The sequence below is a fragment of the Parasteatoda tepidariorum genome, chromosome 6, assembly GCF_982258835.1.
Source record: "Parasteatoda tepidariorum strain Cologne lab strain chromosome 6, Ptep-v5.0, whole genome shotgun sequence".
In the NCBI taxonomy this organism is placed as follows: domain Eukaryota; kingdom Metazoa; phylum Arthropoda; class Arachnida; order Araneae; family Theridiidae; genus Parasteatoda; species Parasteatoda tepidariorum.
Window position 1 is genome coordinate 74,205,683 of NC_141760.1, and position 14,267 is coordinate 74,219,949.

Sequence of the window (14,267 nt, forward strand, 5' to 3'; positions counted from 1 at the left end):
TTCCATGTCTAGAGCCTCCCACTTTACCATTATTCCTCTCTTTAGGTGTATATGAATGTATTGTTTAAGCACTCTGTATAAGGGAGCATTCACAATGCATGCGATTGCCATAAGGCTATATGACACGAGGCAACCTAGTTGAAAGCAACTAGCGGTTTCGATGAAGTTGAAACGTGTTATATGATGGTTGCCCGGTTGCTTTCAACTAGTAACTGAAATTAAAACCTTTCAACTTTAGTGGAACAACCAGATTAGTTGAAACGTGTCATATAGTAGTTTCCAAATACTTTCAACCTTAACTAGCAACCGTTTAGTAAACAAAATACGCGTGCTGATTCTGACTCATCCTGAATTTTTATCTTTTAAATTTAAACTTCGTTTAATCTTCTAACTATGACTATTTTAAATGGAATTCTAGTGATATATGTATTTTTTTTTCTTTTTTTTTTGAAATTTTTCAAACGTATCCTTGTCTTTGGGACATAAATAACAAAGATTATGCGAATAAACTAATTTCCTCTGTGGAGATATTAAAAGTTACAAATTATTATTGAATTTTAAAATGTGAATGAAAAAAAACTAGCATATTACTAATTACAAATGTTTAAATATTTGAAAATTCAAAATTATATAGCTTGAACGCTAAGCTTTTTAAACACCTTTTGACAGATTTTGATAGATATTTCTTTGACAGATATTTCCGAGTACTAATGAAATTTTGAAAGCTAATGAAAGAAATTATTTTGCTTTTCAATCACCTTTTTTCTGTTCTAGTTCTTCTTTCAGAAACTCAGCTATCAGCTCAACGCCAACTTCAAGTACATCGTCAATAATCGCTTCTATGATAATTAAAAGAGCTTTTAGCAATAAACTTTATTGAAAAATATAAGTTCTGGTATTGGACTGTTATATACTATAATGGTCCAGTACCAGTGCCGTTCTGGTATTGGACTATTCAGAGTTGGTTGAACAAGCGAAGGTTGTAACATGTGATCACAAACGAGAACCAAAAAACCGGTTTCGTAACTAGTTGCCTAGTGTCATCAGCACTATAGACGCGCGAATGCTTTGAAATAACGTGTAAGGCAAACTGCTCGTGCATTCGTGAATGGATCAAGAATCGTGCGATTACATTATGCAGTGAAAATTCTAAAAAAAAGCAAATTATGGTTTCAGACATTTTCCAAACTGAAAAAATCAGATTGGTGCAAAAAAAATTTACTGCGAAAAAACATGGCAATCAATTACTTGTTTGCATGCGATAATGACCATTGTTGTTGTTGTTGTTAATTTACGTCGCACTAGAGCTGCACAACGGGCTATTGGCTACGGTCTGGGAAACATCCCGGAGGTTGTTCCGAAGACATGCCATCACAATTTTGATCCTCTGCGGAGGGGATGGCACCCCCGCTTCGGTAGCCCAACGACCTGATCGTGAAGTTGAGCACCTTATGGTAGCACAGTTTAACGAGGACCAATACCGCACACCCTTGGTCCTTACGCAGACTGATCCAAATGGTCACCCACCCGCACAGTGACCGTAGCCAGTGATGCTTGACTTCGGTGATCTGCTGGGAGCCGTGTCTTAACGATCAGTCCACTGCGGGACAATGGCCGTTTAGAGAGCATTTTAAATGAGTGCCATTCGTATGTGCGATCGCGCATGCAAAGCCTTACAAGTAGCTCCTTTCGCACGTGCATCCAAATAACCAGATTGACCGTGTATGCGAGCATGGAGATGCAAACGAGAACCTTATTGGTAAAATACTTTTTCCCACTCGCCAATCAGCTAGAGTTCTATCTAAACATAACAGGTTCTCCTTCTCTTTCGCTGGTGTTTGGAGTTGCGTACGTGAAATAATTACAGTAGAAACTGTCCCTAAAAATATTAAAATTATTGCTGAGCGCCATCTAAGCTTTATTTTTGGCACTAAACTAAATCAGAAGGGAAAAAAATGAGTTAAACTTCAAGCGAATTATTTAAACGTTTCGAATGTTTTCAGTTGTTTTCCGTTTTAATTCATAAGAACACTGAATATAAATAATACATATTACGAATTTGAAATGTGAAACGGAATGAAAGGTTTAGTTGAACCGAATAAATAGTTTGCTGTTGCAGCTTCTTTGGACTAATATTTATATTTACATATCTTTATAACGGCAGTAACTATTTTAATTTATCATAATAAATGCTTCGAATAGGTACTAATAATTAATTTACTTTAGATATCATTGTTTCCTAAGAGTAACTAAAATCTATGTTTGTTTTTTCATTGTGTTTAAATTGTATGTTTTGGTGAACGAAATTTATCTGAACCTTCTCATTCATTTATAAACTTCTAAGAAATAATTCTTTGGAAGATTTTCAATAATTAAGATTCTTGAAAAAAGAAATGATTATTTATTTGTGGGGGTTAATCCATTGATTTGTTTATTACCCACATGTTTTACTATTGTAGTTGGCGTGAACAGGTACCAATATAGAAATATCACACTTTTCCTAAATATCTTTTTTTGTTCATTGTTAGATTGCATTTAGAGAAAAGAATCATTAAATTTTATATCATAGTTTGTTGGAATTGTAATATCTTTTTTTTTATTCTATTACATTTAATACAATTTATGAATGATTTATCTTTAACTGAATCACTTGATATGAAGAAAAAAAACATAAATCAAATTATTTGCTTAAAAATGGAGAAGGCATAGTTTTATTGTTACATAATTGTATAAATTCTATACTCTAAAATGCTCTTTTCCTTAAAATAATTATGCAGATCTATCCTTGCATAAAGATACATATCTTTTAAATTACTATTCAACTACTATTTTATTTAATTCAACAATTTACCTGAGTGTGAACTATTTTTTAAAAGCTATATATTCTTTTTCACTGCGGAATTAAGGGCAATGAAATGACTGATGATTTAGCCAAAAAGGGCACCTACATATAACAGGTCAATAATAACCTGCCGAAGTCAAATGAGAAAATGCAGGGTTTCCGCACACCTGGAATCTCATGGATTTCGGTATTGAGCAAAGTTAGTCATAATTTTAACTATTTTTTTTTAAAAGAAAAGTCATGGATTTAGATGGCCGAAAAATCTAATTTTTAAAATGGAATTTACCCCCTCCCAATTTCATAGTTTTCCGAATATCTGAATTTGTAACAAAATCCCCACTCATAGTCATATTTGATGAAATATAAAATGTTTTTTGTTTTTATCATGTTCTTTAAAAATTATGGTGTTCTTTCAAAAAATGAAAGAAAAAACATAATTTCTGGAGCGAATTATCTTTTAAACTTCAGTGATTGCCGAATTTTTTTTTTTTATCAATTTAAAATTCTAGCTGAAGCAAGCCAGTCATTGGGGAATTTTGTTATTCCAAAATGAGAACAGAAAAATCATTAGTATTTCTCTCCTTTTCGATGAACAAGAAAAGTATCTTTAGAATGTAATGTCTGCAGAAAAAAAAATTTTGCTTTTGTATTTATTTCAGCTATTTTATTTCTTCAACTCTTTCATCAATCTGTTTTTTTAATTTAAAATCTATAAATATGAAGATGCAGAGTATAACAGTTTTGGTTATACATATCATTTCAATTAATGTTATTATGATGCTTTTTTAAATTTATTGTTGTGTTATTGTCAGAGAAAATAGTAACTTCGTTAAATCAGGAAAAATTCATGGAAATAGTCTTGAAAAATCATGAATTTGAAAATCTAAAATGTAGCAGATACCCTGGAAATGTCTGTTTTTAATTTTTATGCAGTTATTCTCTTGAGTAGTGTTATTTGTATCCTGTGTCAATCCCCTCTGCCATTAGAGATAACATATATGTACAGCAAGGAGTCATTTAAATTTTACGTAAGCTTATTATTTGTGATTTTGAATCTGCTTTGTTGGTAAATCCCAGATGTTTTCTTTTCTCCCTTTTAATAGAAACTTTTTCTGCAGAAGGGAATTTCTCTTGTCTTTATCTGTCCTCTATTGACCGCAAAAATTATCAATTACCAACTTAATTAGGTGTTTATCTATTATTTGAGAGATCCCAAAAATCGACAAAAAAATAACTTCTGAATAACTTTTTTTTTTTAAATAAAATCTATATTGCCTTTATCATTAGTATGTAATATAGTTTTGAAAACATAATATTCAATTAATACTGCAAGCATCTTTAAAGCCTCTGTAGTTTCTATGAAATATTTAAATACATAGTAATTAACGTATTATCTTGATAGCATGATTTTGTTAATATCCACATGTTTTTTTTTTCTTTTGACCTAGAAAAATTGCAGTCAAGATATGCATGCAACTAGCCGCTTTTGTCCAATATAGACAGAACTCTAAATTATTTCCTATTTAATTCTAATATATGTTTTTATTTATTTTAGATTACTATATTTAGGCTGATTGCGAAGACTTCTCTACTCTTATAGCCTTTTGCATTCTTGGGTGAAATTAAAAGGTATCTATTTAACTTTAAATAGTAACTAAGTTTTACAATACCAATCTGAAAGCCTTCTACCATATTTAAAGTGGTAGTGAAATAATATTGAAGCTAAGCAAAATTTGCTTGAGTTTGCCAGCACTTCAAAACATCACTGTGCTTATCAGACCATATTTTCTTAAAACTGATTTGATACAGTTGCAGTCAATATTGTTATAAATAAAATTTATTAAATCAAAAAGGAATTTGTTAAGTATATTTCCTATCACTTTATTTATCTGAGATCTCCTAAACTGGGCAATGCATCAGAAAATATTGATGTTATGCAATCATTGTAGATTAGTTTTATTTATTTTTGAAGCATGATAAATTGATACTTCTTGAGCACTTCTTCGGCTCATGACCTCAATGACCATAAGCTCGTGCAAAGAGCATTTTTCTCTGATTCTAAGTGAACAGTGATAGCTGTGGTGATTATCATTATTTTCCCTTGTGTTTCTTTCATCATGACTCTTCAGGCAGTGACTGCAAGTAATTAATTAATGTGCAAATTCTCTAAATTTTTTTCACCAGTGTATATACATGCAGTACTAAGTCTCATATCTGGACATCAATTTACTGGAAACATCTATTTGGAAACCCTTTTTAACTATCAATATAATTCTCTTTTCATTTTTCTTAAAGAAGTTTTTTGTACATCCTCATGTTGCGTTTTTAATAACTAAACATATTTATACTGCCAGGCTGCATTGTCTGTCCAGGCCGAATTTACCAACTTTTAGCGATACCTTCACAAATTCAACTTTAGGAAAAACGGTAGTTTCACAAAATACTTTTTCTTAAAATTTTATTTTTGTATCCCTTAAGAAATGATAAATCCATATATATTACCATATTTTTGTGTTGATCTTTTAATATAATTTTTAATTTTTCACAAATTATGTCTAAATTTTCACAAAACAGGTACCTCTCAGAAAAACCTAGACAGACCCCTGACTGCTGTAATAAGCTATCTTTAAAAATTGTTGAAAAACAAGAATAGTTAGTGAAAAATAAACTTGTGAATGTGAGAGGAATAAACTACAAATATTAATGAAACATCTGCTGACAGGTTTTGTTTTAGTTAAAATTATAAATGTGTTTCATTAGGAAAAAAATTACGGATTGATTTACCCTTCCAATTTGAAGGAAATGCGAAGAAAAAATTGGCTTTATTCAAGAAAGCAGAAGTTCAGCTTTTCCTTTGCTTCTTTTTTTTTTTTTTTTTAGCATTATTCTTGACATTTATTTTACCATACTAAATATTCTTTTGTTAATTAATTGTCATTTAACAAGAAACAAGATGTTATATAAATGTTAAAGCAGGGGTCTGTTTAGAAGAAATATGGGAATATGGGTCAGTTAACGAACCCTTCACAAAATATCTTTTCATAAAAACAGACCCTTCACAAAATAACTTATCTTTTAATCGGACACTTCTCAAATTTGTTTATTTTCATTATTGTTTTGTTAATCAAATAAACCCTTCCCGTGGAGGGGGGGGGCAAAAGACTGTTCCAAACAAACTAAGTTTCCCTAAGTTTAAATTCCTAATGTAGTATTCTAAGAAAATATTTCTACTTTTACAAACATCGTGTGTGCATTCTTATTAATATTAAATCATCATTTTTTTTTGTAAAATGTAATTTATCAATTTGTATTTATTCATAAAATTAATTAATAGAATTTTATGTAAATAGAAACTAATTTCTTGCAATTTTTTTTAATAAAATCTAAATGTAAGAATTGTTTAAGTTTACTTAATCAGGGGTCTGTCCAGGCCGAATTTACTACCGCTTAGCGGTACCTACTCAAATTCAACTTTAGGAAAAACAGTAGTTTCACAAAATACTTTTTCTTAAAATGTTACTTTTGTATCCCTTAAGAAACGATAAATCCATATTTTTGTGTTGATTTTTAAATATAATTTTTAATTTTTCAAAAATTATGTCTAAATTTTCACAAAATAGGTACCTTTCAGAAAAAGCTAGACAGATCCCTGTTAATGCATAACACATTAAAAGTGATACAATACTAAGTTGTGTTATTTAAAATATGTCAATTGAAATTATTAAAAATGTGAGTGATTTTGTTTCCATTATTCGTCCGAAATGAATATTCTGTGTTGAGCAGTATAAGCTAAATACCAAATATTTGTATGTTGCATCTCTAATTTAGTAGCAGCAATTGTTGAGCAGAATATTGTATCTATTTACAATTTAAGAACTTCTTGAAAAGGTTTTTAGCAATTTTTGCAATAACAGGACCCTATTTTCACAAAACCTGGACCCTGGTTTAAAAGAATATGACTTAATGCTTATTTTATATTCACAAATTAGGTATAAATAGTTTTTTCACAATTTTACAAAAACAGGATCTTTCACAAAATGTCTGAACAGATATCCTGGTTGAAGTTAACTACCATTTATTTATTGTTCTTTTATTAAATAACATCTGTTTTAGTCTTAGTTCACATTAAAGACCTATTATCCAGAAAAATATATTGGACTTGCAAAAGTCCCAATGATTTTGGATATGGGACTTTTTTCAAGAGTAATTGTGACACTGTGTTTGATTTTCACAAGCCAGCATTTTTTAAATGTTTTTTATATAATATAATTTAAAGTATTTTTGTGTATTAACTGTTATTATATGAACTTTCTAAAAATTTTAATATTTTGTACATAAGATTATTTTGTTTAATTATATATTTATTATCTAAACTATTGAATTTTATAAGTAACTTTTCAAGGGTTTTAAAAAATAGACTTTTAAAAGTTTCAAATGTTTTGAAAATTAATTGAGGGAGTAGTTTGTTTCTCCATCATATTAATAACAAATTATTTTTTTTCTCTAGCTATTGAGGCATAGGAAAGTTTCAATCCAAAAAGATTTATGATTTGCTTATAACAATCATGTGTGACGAAGAATCTGATGCAAGAAAAGCTTCATCTTCAGACTTAAGTTATCAAGCAGTTCCTGATGTTGATAGAGAAATGGCTGCTCAAGCATATCAAGAGTTTGAACTAGAAAAATTTGAACAATGTGCATCTATACTTAAAAAACTTATGTCTCGTAGACCCCAAGACTCTAAAGTTATGCATAATTTGGCTGTAACAGAATACTATTTATCTAACTGTAAGAAAACTGAAATCTTTAATAAAAAGATGGTGGAAGTATGTAGGCTTGCACACATCGATGTTCAAGATCTAGAATCTCTAGATGATGTAGACAGTTGTGTTGCATTATACAATCAAGCAATTGTAATGTTTCATCTGCATCAATATCATTCAGCCATCAGCATTCTAGATAAAGTATTTCAGTTTGTTGAGCCTTTGGAAGAAAATTTGGCCAGAAATGTATGTTTTTTGCTCTTAGAATTATATCTATGTGTGTATCAGCCAAGAAAAGCATTATGCCTGATTGGGTACTTAGAAACAATGCTTTTTTCTAATAATAAAAACTGTGGAAAATCTAATTCAAAAGAGAAGGATGGTCAAAAAGAAGAAAATGGTGATAGTGTAAATGAAATATATAGGCGCAGATTGCAGCTGTGTAAGGCTAGGTGCTATGCTATGATCAAGACATCCAAGGCGTGTAAAAGAGAAATAAAAAATTTGATGTCTTCTGGAACCCAAGCTCAAAACATTCCTGCTTTTTATTTGAAGAGCCAACTCGAATATCAACGTGGTAATTATCGTAAAGCTATAAAATTGCTTAATTCTGTCACTTTGCCTACAGATATTTCTAAGTATATAAAAGAAACTGGAGATTTTCTGCCTACCATTTACTACAATAATGTTGGTTGCATTCACTTTTACATGGGTAAACCAAACTTAGGTTGCCATTACATCACTAAAGCTTTAGAGTGTTTTGAGTCTGAAATTGCATCAATTGCCGATTCTAGAGAGGGCAAATCGAGTGCTCGCCCTCTACATTTAATGAGTACGTCAACACAACATCAGTTGATGTATAATTTAGGTATGCAGCGTTTACAAGCTCAGAGATATTTGGAGGCATTCAAATGCTTCAAGCAAGTCATACCTTCGTATCATAGCAATCCACGGCTGTGGTTACGCATAGCAGAATGCTGCATCAATTTGCACAAACCAGATAATACTGCCCAGTTTGTTGAATTAAAAAATGTCTCTTTTATAAAATCAATGGTTGGCACGGGACCACACAGGAAACTTATCTTAAATTCTTCATCCGAAAAGTCTTCCGCTGACATCCCCAAAACTAGTTCTCCTCCCAATTCTGATACACCATCTTTGCATTTTGCTTTGCTTTGCTTGAAGAATGCTTTGCATCTTGTGGGAGAAAACCCAACCAGTGAGTCTTTATCTGCCAGTGTGCCGCCTTCCGAAGAAGCTGATTCATCAGAAGAAAGTAATATTCTATCTACTTTGCCATCCAATTTTGTACAAGGGGCAGAAATCTTGAGCTTACGAAACTCCATCCTGATCGCTGCTTCTTATGTATCTCTGTGTCTCGGTGACGTCCTCTTAGCTCATGAATATGCTAAATCTTTGCTAGCGCAGCCAAGGATTTCTGGCGCTCACAAGTTTTTAGCTCACTTGTATGCTGGTGAATCGCTCTTGTTGATGGATCGTATAACAGATGCAGTTGAGCATCTCAATTATCAGTGTACTTCAGATATAGAATTAGCCTTTCCAGTTAACTCTTCTGAGGTTTCTTTGAAACACCAAACCCGTTTTGATTCTAAATTGAATGAAAAGAATGACGATGGAAGCCGTCCAGTGGGTAATGTCCCTAATTGGTTTCCTAATGCTATTTCATCAGCAAAGTTTATTACACAATATAATTTAGCCGTAGCTTATGCAGTCAGAGAAGAGTGGAATAAATCCTTAGAATGTTTAATGCAGACAACGAGCACAAATGGTAAGATGCCACCTCGGGCATTGTCACTTTTGATTTATGTTCAATTACACCAGGGAACGGCGGAGAACACTAAAGCTTATGTTAAACAATATTCTACTTATAAAAGTACTTAGTTGTTAAATTTTTTCAGTTCATCACTATTTATTTGCAAGAATTAAAATGATGAGTTATTGACCGACTTTCTATTTGTTGTTCATCCTTTTTGAATTTATGATTTAGAATATTTTTTTTAGAGTAAAATAATTTTTTTTTCAGTAAGTACTTTGAAGTTATTTCACTTAAGCAACTTTTTTATTTCTATTTATAAAGTACCATTCTCGCTGCATCTGAATGCCTTAGAAATATGCATGAATGCTTAGGAACTGCTTTCACATGAGAAAATGGTATACAGTGACTGGCTTCATAACGGATAATTCATGAATGACTTACTAAAATATATACAATTCATTAATAATTGAGAAAAATATTTATTCATCTAAATCATAGATTCCCCTCTATTTTTAGTTCTTTCTTCTTTTTGTAAGATAAAGAAGATGTAGATACTCCCGTATAAAAATTAAAGGCTAATATAGATAAATTTTGAATACAATTTTGCTCTATTTTAATATTTTTTTTATGATATTTTAGAAGTTAACAAAAAGAAATCCGAAATTAATTATATTTTGATAATATTCTTTTCAATTATTAAACAGTGTGTAAAAAAATTATATAAATTAAACAAATAAATTAGTATATTAAAATTTTACTAACTTTAAACTTTTCGCATAAATTTTTGACTTTAAAATAATGATAGTTTTATCATGTTAACAAATAGATTGACTTCTAAGGTGAAGTATTGAAATGTTCTTGATTTCTTTTCTGTAACAATCTTAATACTTGGAAAAAATATCACCATCACTGTCTCTTTTCACGTCAAGTGTGCAGTTATAAATATTCTAAAAAGTATGTATAAATATTTCATATATTTGGCAATAAGAACTTGAAACAAAAACTGTTACTTCGTTCAATTTTATTGTCTTCTTAATAGGATTTTAAAATTAACCATTAGTCCGTCCATGTCAAACTACAATATTGTGTAATCAAGTTTAAGAAATAAAATAACATGGCTCAACTTTATACAATATTAAGAATGCAGAAAACATGACCTACATTATGGTATGGTATAATACTCTCCAAAATTTCGTTACTTAAAAAAAAAATCCTGAAAAACTTTTCATATCGGATTTTATTGTTCTATTTTAAGTACAACTTTTACAGTTTGTAGGGGATAGTTAACTGTTGGTACTCTTAATTATCAGAGACGTAGCTAAGGGAGTCCAGACCCACCCAAAAAACTTTTCAAGATAGCCCAAATCGAACAGTTTTTATTAAAAAAAGAGTGACTTCTATTTATAAAAACCGCTCTTTTATTTATAAAAGCGGTCTTTATATATTTATAAAAGATCAGCTTTTATTTATAAAAGCTGGCCTTTTTTGGCTTTTTAAATACACACTTTTGATTCTTTTGAATTGGCTAATGATAAGACAGATCATGGGGAATTTATCTTCCATTGCCTGCTCCTATTAATATTATTCAACATTTATTACTTAATGTAAAATGTTGCCTGGAAAAGACAACTCTTTATTTTACAGCACCAGCTCATTATTATTTAACGATATTAAAAATAAAAATAAAACTTTTATCCGAGTAACATCTTGTTTTCATCGCCTAAGATTTATGTATAACATATATTGTCTACAATTGTTAATGTGAAGCATCAACTACTTTTTCCATCCTGAATTGTCAATTATGATTTCTGCCGTAATCAACAAAATTTCTTCTATTTGAATTAGTCAACCACACCAATTATAAAAATATCTTCATATAATGCTTAGAAAAATTCAATACCCTTTTTGCAGTGATCGAACATTTTATAATGTTTTAATACATATAATTAAATATTTTTAGCAATCCCGTTTTACTTCCATTTGCGTTCAAGTATGTAAGTTTAGAAGTTATTGAACATGCCTATGACCATATTTTTCTAAACTTCGAAATATTTATGAGAGTAGCGGCCTTTAAATTTTAACATAGCGACAAAGCTTTTGTAAACGGCGATCTCAGTTCAAATTAGCTTCAATTTTCGTGTTTTGAACGAAGATAAACTTTTTTAGAAATATATTCCTTTTATTACTATAAAACTCCTAAATCAATCATTGGGACAAACTAGCCTTCGTGGAGGACATTTTGATGAAACTAATGCGTTACATGGAGAAAAAATATGGTTAGCTCGACAGCAAGGGGACTCTAACCCATGATCCGTCCACCACTAAGGATATTGGAGTTGAATATTGATTGCCGTAAACGCGCTATCGGTCATGAAAATATAATACTTACAGTATATTTTATAATTTTTGGAATTGGAACCTCATTTGCATCACAGTCTTGAGCGTCTTCGTAACTAACTTCCTTTTTCAAACAATTGCGAGAAAATAGATTTCTTTAAATAACTTATGATTTAATGATTGGAGCTTCACGTTCTAGGACTCAATCTTAATGGTCCGAGAAGGTGACCTCAAATATGCTGATTAATTAGTAAAGATACGAAATACGAGTTGAGAATACGAAATCAGACACTAAAACGAATTGCCTCTGAATAAACATACCCTTCATTAGAAGGAGTCAAATTTTTTATCTCCAGAATAAAAGGTAGCCGCAATCTGTAAAATATGGTACCAATAACGGTCAGGAGATCTGTCCAAAGCTGAAAGCCCGATTATGAATTTTACTTTTTTGGGTATTTCCCCATATCCGGAGAACTTTTTAAGCGAATTGAAACATTTTTGCTCACAATAAAAAAATTCGTTTATCCGAAGATAATTCTAGGCAAAAAATAACTTTTAGTAAATATTTATTATTTTGTATTATTTCATTTAATAGTAGTTGGAAAAAAATTTGAATTATAAGGTACACAATTTTTTTAATCATTTTAAAAAATGTAATTTTCATGGCAAAATGCGAAATTAGTAGAATAGTTCCTCTCACTTGAATTTCAAAAAAGTCGTATTTTTAAAATTCGATTTAGTTCTAATACGTGAAATTCCGATCATTAGATCAAAAATTATTTAAGATAGTCTACTTTTTTAGTGCCCACTGTACAGAATAAACTATGCAATGAAATGTGTATTTTTTCCCATTTTATTCCCCTTTTTTTATTTACGCAAGAGTTTGTTTCGTTTTGCAATTCTTGAGAAATAATAGCATACCTGCTGTAAGAGTCATCAAGATTAAAGACTAATAACAAAGCGCAGCTTAACCAGATAGATCGCAAACGCAGATGACAGTTTTAGAACTTCTTCAGAGTTTTCGTAAAAAAAATTGGATTACCAGTTAGTTACGGGATGAGAAAATAAAGAATCGTAATATTCATCGTTTGAAGAATTTCCGACTATTGTAATTAGTTCCAATATCATCGTCTGAGCTGATGGAATTTTTATAGTCTTGTTTTTAGTTAGAAATTATGAAAGCATCTTAATTGTTTTTTAAATAAATGTCATTTTCTAAGTAATACGTGTCTTCAATTAAACGCTAAATACAATACCAATTTGAACTCTATCAAATAATGATATAATTCTTCTTATCTAATGTCTTACTTCTAATTTTGAAAATCTATTATCCTCCCTTTAAACTTAAAGTTGAGAAGGGGTTCATTAGAGGCATTGCATACTAAGATATTATGAATTAATTAACATTTTCAAATTAAACAAAAAGTTGTTTATCAAATTTTATTTAAATATTTTTTCAGTTAATATAACAACATTTTATATTAGTGTACAAAATAAAATTAAAAAAACTACTGCTTGGGCTTTAAAAGGTCACAATTATTTGTGTGGTAATAAATTTAGTTTAAAATGACATCGATTAAGTGTAAAAAGCTGTGAGAGCTATAAGTAAGTGTGTTATTTATACCAAAAGACTTGAAAAACTTTTCACGACCAGAACATATTTTAGCTTGAATTTGTCAAACAGAAAGGTGAAAAATAGAAACTGTAAGTCAAAAATCTTTTTGTTCTTTATATTTTCAGTTATTGTAAACTTCTTAATTACTGTTGTGTTATTATTTTTTCTCATTCTTTTTTAATTTTGTAATTTGATGAGTATTTTCTAAGTTCAAAATTACAACCAAAAGCAGAAGTACTACCATATCTTGCGATTACAAACAAAAATGACTAAGTCAAATGTTATCAAGTAAAAATCAGGACTTAATCCTAGTAGACGTTACGCAATACATTTGGCGAAATTTAGAAGGGTGATAAAGTTTGCAATCTGCTGTTAATTAATAATAAATCATACTTCTACATCTGTCCCGCAGTGGACTGATCGTTAAGACACGGTTCCCAGCAGATCACCGAAGTCAAGCATCACTGGCTGCGGTCAGTGTGCGGGTGGGTGACCACTTGGATCAGTCTGCGTAGGGACCGAGGGTGTGCGGTATTGGTCCTCGTTAAACTGTGCTACGGTAAAGTGCTCAACTTCTCCTCGCAGGTCGTCGGGCTACTGAAGCGGGGGTGCCATCCCCTCCACAGAGGATCAAAATTGTGATGGCATGTCTTCGGATCATCCTCTTGGATGTTTCCCAGACCGTCGCCAATAGCCCATTGTGCAGCTCTAGTGCGACGTAAATTAACAACAACTTCTACATCTACAAAATTAGACCCAGAAAGCATGTAACCCTTTCGGCAACTTTGTGTCGGAATTTTCTTTTTATTGTTATAAAAATGTTTGTACTAAAAGCTTTTTTCAATCGAGCAAAAATATTGCAGTTTCAAACCTTTCATCCTAAACGGATTAAAAATTATTTTTTAAAGCTTTTTTTAAAAAGTATTGTCACTT

At 30.7% G+C, this 14,267-nt stretch overlaps 1 protein-coding gene across 3 annotated transcripts; it reads left to right on the forward strand.

Moving 5' to 3' along the window:
* The first annotated feature begins 1,838 nt into the window (after nt 1–1,838).
* Nucleotides 1,839–9,572, forward strand: Not10 (CCR4-NOT transcription complex subunit 10). 3 transcript variants are annotated; one of them, XM_043058063.3, is made up of 3 exons: nt 1,839–2,202; nt 4,398–4,471; nt 7,350–9,572. In XM_043058063.3, the coding sequence occupies exon 3, from the start codon at nt 7,408–7,410 to the stop codon at nt 9,505–9,507; it is 2,100 nt and encodes a 699-aa protein (XP_042913997.2). In that variant the 5' UTR covers nt 1,839–2,202; nt 4,398–4,471; nt 7,350–7,407; the 3' UTR covers nt 9,508–9,572. The 3 variants fall into 3 exon arrangements, with proteins under 3 accessions (XP_042913997.2, XP_071034596.2, XP_015906148.2); XM_071178495.2 differs by having other exon boundaries at nt 1,940–2,160; XM_016050662.5 differs by lacking the exon at nt 1,839–2,202 and adding an exon at nt 2,220–2,472.
* Nucleotides 9,573–14,267: the final 4,695 nt, after the last annotated feature.

What these genes read in the sequence shown, in the direction of transcription:
- Not10 (XM_043058063.3), top strand. Translation starts at nt 7,408, where the DNA reads ATGTGTGACGAAGAATCTGATGCAAGAAAAGCTTCATCTTCAGACTTA.